The sequence below is a fragment of the Echinops telfairi genome, unplaced genomic scaffold (assembly GCF_000313985.2).
Source record: "Echinops telfairi isolate 266 unplaced genomic scaffold, ASM31398v2 ScPeMD7_41;HRSCAF=154, whole genome shotgun sequence".
NCBI lineage: Eukaryota > Metazoa > Chordata > Mammalia > Afrosoricida > Tenrecidae > Echinops > Echinops telfairi.
In genome coordinates this window covers 3,226,851-3,233,800 of record NW_022103939.1, presented here as the reverse complement: position 1 = coordinate 3,233,800, position 6,950 = coordinate 3,226,851, and the positions used below count along the sequence as shown (strand labels likewise).

The 6,950-nt window shown below is 38.0% G+C and overlaps 1 protein-coding gene across 1 annotated transcript; it reads right to left on the bottom strand.

Moving 5' to 3' along the window:
• Positions 1-505: 505 nt before the first annotated feature.
• LOC101643377 (olfactory receptor 51F1-like) lies at positions 506-1,465 on the bottom strand. Its single transcript, XM_004717477.1, has one exon. It carries the CDS (start codon positions 1,463-1,465, stop codon positions 506-508), a length of 960 nt encoding a protein of 319 aa, XP_004717534.1.
• Positions 1,466-6,950: the final 5,485 nt, after the last annotated feature.

The following is a 6,950-nucleotide window of genomic DNA, read 5'->3' as shown; positions in this document are numbered from 1 at the left end:
TTTTATTTCTAGCTAAACTAAACAATTTCATCACGTTGGCTTTAACAAAATATTAGGGTGTATTTTTGGTTAAGGTTTAAAGTTCATTTCAAATGAGTAGTTTCTGGAGTTTCTCTAAACTTCATGTGTCCAGGAATCTGGAGCTCATGAGATTTATTTATTTTTTTAATTTGCTATTTACCTTTATCATAGAAATTGAAATTATGTTCTGCATTTTCACCTTCTGATCAAGATTTTTCCATGGAAAGAGGAAACGTTCTATTCTGAGATCCACTTATGTTGGTTGTGTCGAAATTTCATTTATTTTTTTAATTTATTATCTGTTGATGGACCTTTGAGACATTTCTGAATTTTAGCTATTATAAATAATAATAAAAGTGTTTAGAAGATTGACAAAGATATTTCTGAGGACATAACCTTTTAGGAAATATCTAGGAAAAAAATAACTGTGTCCGCTATTTCGCTGAACTTTACATGTCATTCATAGTAAGAAGTAATCGGTCATTTATTTTGTCATCAGGAGACTGAGTACAGCTTTGCGTATTTGTTTGGTTTTGACACTATAGATGATGGGGTTGAGCACAGGGGGCAGAAGAAGATATATATTGGCCATCATTGAGTGGACCATTCTTGGGGCTGACCGACCATAACGATGCACCAAGGATAGACTTGCCATGGGGATGTAGAAAATGGCAACTGCTCCAATATGGGAAACACAAGTGCTGAAGACCTTATGCCGTTCTTCAGGAGAGGCAATGCCCAAGACAGAGCGGATAATCATGAAGTAAGACAGGATAATGCATGGTGTATCTATTCCTGTGGTCAGGATGAGACCAATCAATCCACAGATACTATTGGCTCGAGTATCTGAACATGCTAGTTTAATCACATCTGGATGGTAGCAATAGGAGTGGGACAGGGCATTAGCTCTACAGAAAGAGAGTCGTTTAAGCAGCAAGAGTAGTGGTACTATTATGACTACAGTTCGTATTATCATCAAGAAACCCATCTGAATGATTCTGAAATTAGTGAGGATGGTGGTGTACCTCAGAGGGTTACAGATTGCCACATAACGGTCAAAGGCCATAGCCACAAGCACACCAGTTTCCATGAAGGTGAATCCATGAAGGAAAAACATTTGGATGATGCACATATCCAAACTGATTTTGCTTGCATTAAACCAAAGAACAGATAGTGTTGTTGACATCGTAGAAACTGTCAAGCCCAGGTCTGTAGCTGAAAGCATGGAGAGGAAATAGTACATGGGCTCGTGGAGACTCTTCTGGGTGATGATGACATACAGGATCATGCTGTTCCCCAAGAGGGCAATGGCATAGAGACAACAGAATGGGATGGAGAACCAGGCTTGGACAGACTCAAGGCCAGGAACACCGGTCAGCAAAAAGGTTGGAAATGGAGAAGTCAAGTTGTTTAGGATCGCCCTGTTGTTTTGGAGCTGTAGCATATTTGCTCAAAATGCTCACACCTAAAAATTCATAAATTAATTTATTATTAAAAATATCTGAAGAATGTTTTTGGTATCAATATCTTAAATTACCTCTCTATAATTGAGATTACTTACTTGAATTCAAACTCCAATATACACTTATCTTCTAAATCAGGAGTACAAAGTCATAGAAAAATTTGCTGATTCATAAATCTAATAAAAATAATGCACATATAATTTTATAAAATTTGATGCTATTTGTTTTCATATTGTTAAAATTTAAGATCACATACACATCAACAAGGAATATAACAGCTAGTTAGTCCACACAGCAATACAGACGTTTCAGTTCAACTCCCTTTCTTGGAACAGTTAATATACTGGAAGTCCTTCAACTCATTTGGACTGCCCAGTCTTAGGTCAAGGAAGCTGACAAAAGAGTCCTACCCCTGGGGCAAGGCAGACAGTTTGCCCAGCAACTCTGGGTGGGTCACCAACAGTCAGTAGCTCAAGAGCTTAGGGAAGCAGGCCTGGATGTTATATCTAACATAAGCAATGCAAGGTGACAGAATTCACCAGCCCCAGCTCAAGCGATGGAACCTCCAGCAACGGGGTAAGCAGGTCTTGAAGGAGCCTCAAGCTTGAGCAACAGGATCCATGGATTGGCCTGGCCAGCCGGTAGTGTATCTCATAAATTGAGGCAGAGAACTAGCTCCTGCAGCAGCACCCATGTTCCAGAATGCTCTGATTACCAGAGAGCAAGAGAGAGGGGCGGGCCTTGCAGAACCCTTTATCTATTTGCCCTCCAATCAAACTGCGACCTGATTAATCTCACATGTGCCTATAGGCCAGGTTGGCACAAGAAACCTATCTATGACACTTGTATATGGAAAACTAGGAGAAACTTGTCTCATCATATCTGACGTAATACACAAAGACAATACACAACATCCTACCGTACTTTAGTAATTTGTGACTGGGTTCTTAAATTGTGTGAGCAGGCATTTATAGGGCACTATTTCTCTCTCTTAATCCAGCAGAAAGAGTGGAGGAAAACAAAGACACAACGAAATAATCAGTACCAAGTATTAATATACCACATAAACCCTAGGCTCACTGACAATGAGACCAGAAGAACTAGATGACGCCCAGCTACCTCTCCAGATTACTCTGACAGACAGCAAGATAGTAGGTCCTGGAAAGAGTGAGAGAAATATGCATAACACAACCCAACATTCGGAACGAGATCGGGCTTCCTGGTCTGACAGAGGTCGGTGGACCCTATGGAAGTGTGACCCTTAGAAATTCTTCAAGTCTGGGACTGAAGTCACCGCAGCCCCTTACTTTCAGCTAAATGAGACACGGGCCTAGAAGGCGAAGAAAAACGCCAGCAAGGTACCCACTCCTCAGAACAAACAACCTTATGAGATAAAGGTAGCAGCATTTGCCTATGGATAAAAGTCGGAAGCCAGAAAGGAACAGGTAAATTCAGGGAGCAAGTAAAAAGGGTTATGTTACATTGTAGGAATTGCTATGAATGTCACAAAGCAAAATGGATAAAAATTATTGAACAGAGAAGCCATTTGCTCTGTAAACTTTCACTCAAAACCCACAGAGACACAACATTGAAGCAGTCAGTATTTAGCTCTAAGTTTAGAGGAAATCTCATTATTTATTATCTCAGGACTCCCAGAACATGTTGCCTATTGGGCAAAGAAAACGATAAGCCTAGGGGTGAAATTGTATGCAAAGGCTGTCCCTTGTACACATAAAAAGGACGCAGGGGCAGCTCAAAAGGTCTCCTGAGGAGCTGAGAAGGCAGGTAGTTGAAGGCAGTTGCGAAACAATTTAGAAGTGGATCACATTCTTTTTGGGGAATAACATAAAGAATGCAATGATGTCATTCAGTTGAATTTATGTAAGATGGTAAATTTTCACAAAAAACAAGCATGTGAAAAAGTAGGGGGAAAAAGAAATTTATTGATCTACAGTGTCCATGTGAATCTTCAGATCCAGATTTTCCTAGAAATGTGGATTTGAGATCTGTGATTGTATGAGTGCCATTTCCATCAAACAGCCTGGGTGGACAATGTCAGAGACATTTACAACAGAGAGCCAGCGAAGGCGGAACTCAGCAAGTATTTTGAGAAAAGGATGTGAACATTACAACAAGATGGACGGAGACAGTATAGAAGGGTCAAAGCCATCAGAGTATGAGGTTACAATGGGCATCACAAAATTTTCAAAACTTGTGGGAGAATAAGTCTGTAAGGACTAAAATATAAAATTCAGCTAACAATGTGCCATATTCCCTGAATAAAAATATGTAATCCCTGTGAGAAAAGTTGTGAGTCTGATATAGCAACTTAATAAATGAAAGGGAAAATAAATATTGGAGTCAAAATGCATTTTCTATCTGAAACTTTAGTGGAGAAAGCAATGAGAAATAATCTGGGAGGGAGGAGGGAGCATGAGAATGACTTTGATGATGTATATATAATTCGTTAAAAGTGATTTAACTATGGAAGTGTATGATATGTGAATATCATATAAAAAAACTACGACAAGAAGGGAAAGAAACTAAACTTGACCTGTGGTACTTATGGGAGAAGGAGGAAGCGGTTTGTCTTAGGGGGCATTGAGTTTATGTCGATGGTGGTGGAACACTTTGGAAAAGGATCTCAATCATGATTGTAGCACCCGAAGAGCATGATCAAAGACCCTGCATCATACATGTAGAAGGTGTTGAAAATTGACTGTGCTAATGATCATAAAACTCTTCTTGATATGATTGAACTACTGAATTTTATGATATGTGGATGACGTTCCAATAAATCTGTTAAAAGAAATAACCTGTGATTAAAGGGAGATGTAAGCTGGATAGATTTTTGTTTTCAAAATAAGAAAGGCTAAAGAAAAAGTGTGTATTTATAAGCTGATGTTAAACATGTTAGGTATGGAAAGATTAGAACTTCATCAGGCATGTTGAATTAAAGTGAGATAAATTTATATAAAATACCTTTACATTATTAGAATTAATTTCCTAAGATAAAATGATAGCAATAATAGCTATTATTTTTCTTAATCTCTTATAATAAGCATTTTAAATTACAGGTTCAGGGTTTGAGTTGACCTCCTAAGTAAATATCCTATGGTAAATAAAATGAAAATACCACATAATAAATAATTGTATATTATTACACGTTTTATATTAGCTTTTTTTGGTTACTCAGTTAACTCCCAGTGCCTTTGGTTTCAAAAGTAAGAGAAAACATTAAAAATATTTAACTACAGATTACTATGGAGCAAACCCCTGTCTTATATGGCTATTTGAGGGCTAGGTAAATCATAGTGTCACCTGGTTTTTCTGCAAGCTCTACTGAGCATCTGTGAATAGGCAACGAAGAAGAGGAATATATAGTAAACACCTTTCTCCACCTCCTTACCCACGTCATGAGGAAGAAATAGTTTCGTCTTTTTCTTCACCAGCAGAGAGAGAATGGCTGTGGTTCTGGGTCATGCACTTTATAGCAAGATAGGAGCTGTGGGGCAAACCGTAGGATAGGAATCTCCCTGGGGCCTTGGGAAGAGACAAACCAATCTCCTTTTCTCTTCATTTTTAAATAGAGCAGTGATGTAATCTCAATAGGGATTTTATTACTAATTCACATGATCAGTTGTAGAAAGGAAAAAATAAGTGCAAGGTAAAATAAGCCAAATCATATGCATAAATTGGAAGATTACAAAATGTTCTGTTTGGGGGAGAATAGAGACATAAATCAATTATAGCCCATATTCCTACTCAACACATGAACTCATATGGATGATGAATAATCCATACACAAATCTGTCTCTTTTCAGCTAATTACTTTCTTTTTCCCTGAGCAATGGGTCATCTCCGGATGTATTACTTGTGCCCCACTGTGCTAGTGGCCAAATAAGTCCTGGTATCGTTGTGGGTTAGATGTTGGGCTGCTAACTCCAAAGTCAGCAATTCCAACACATTCGCAGCTACAAGGGAAAAAGGTGAAGCATTCTGCTCCCATATGAATTTACATCCTTGGAAACCCTTTCTATCAGTGAGAATACATCCATCTCAAATGGGTAGGTGCTAATGGTTGGGATCACTGTGGGTGGTGTTTGGGAGTGTTTTGTGAATGATCATGTGTGCATGTTCTTATTTCCTTATTTCTGTTTTCCCTATGGGAAGAAGCTCAAGGTTGTCAGTGTGGGCAGTTGGACAATGGGGACAAACTAATTTATAGACAGTAAATCCAGATTCACAGGGAATGAAGATATTCACACATTTTGTGTTTGTTTTATCTTTAAACCGGCAGTAATAAATCTTGTATCTGTATAGATATAAATAAAAACAACCATTTGTTTATTTAATTAGTTTTCTTTGATTTTTGCTTTCTATTTTTTTGGTATTTCCTTGTAAGAGAATTCTTCATGGCAGGGTACATGAGAAGTTACATTGAAATACAATAACTCCACCCGTGGCCCCTACGAAGTGATCAACATTTCACCAACAAACGAGAACGTGAGGAAGTATTTGTCCTAAAGTTATAATGGTCAATAGTGGAGAGTTAGAAGTTCAAACACGGTGGCCTTCAGAGATTTTAGAATTATACCAGGCTTTCTAAATCTTTTTGTGTTGAACAGATTATATAATGTAGTTCCTGATATCTCTGACTCTTTATACTCTCTTCTGTTATTCTCTTTCCTAGAATATGGGCAAGATTGTGATTTGCTTCCAATCAGTAGAATACAGTAAAGGTGATGGCAGAAAGGTGATGGTATTTTCCTTCTGTGCTTACATTATACACAATTAAAGTGTTTATCTTCTAAGAATACATTATTCTGACTTTGATGGAGCAAGCAGCTATGTTGAGCAAGCCCACATCACAATGTTGTTATTGCTAGGTGTCACTGAGTCAGTTTTGACCCATAGAGACCCTATGCACAACAGAAAGAAACATGGCTCTGCACTAATTTCCTAATTTTTCCTATGTTGGAGCCCATAGTTACTGCCAATGTATCAATCGATCTCAAGTAGAATCTTCCTCTCTTTTGCTTACCCTCTACTCTACTAGGCATGATTTTCTTTATTAGGGATTGGCCTCTCCTGACAACATTTCCAAAGTACATAAAACAAAGTCTTGCCATCCTTGCATCTAAGGAACACTCTGGCTGTACTTTTTCAAAGATGGATTTGTTTGCCCTTTCAGTAGTCTATGATACTTTCAATATTTTTCACCAGCATCACAATTTAAATACATACATTCTTCTTTAGTCTTCATTATTCAATGTCTAACTTTCACATGCATGTAAGACAATAGAAAATACCATGGCTTAGTCCAGGGATACGGTATTCCTCAAAGTAACTCCCTTGATTTTCAATATTCTAAAGAGATCTTGTGCGGCAAATTTACCCAGTGCAATGCATCTTTAGATCTCTTGGCTGTTGCTTCTATGAGCATTGATTATAGTTTCAAGCAAG

Coding starts and splice junctions, on each gene's coding strand:
- LOC101643377 (XM_004717477.1), bottom strand. CDS start 1,465: ATGCTACAGCTCCAAAACAACAGGGCGATCCTAAACAACTTGACTTCT.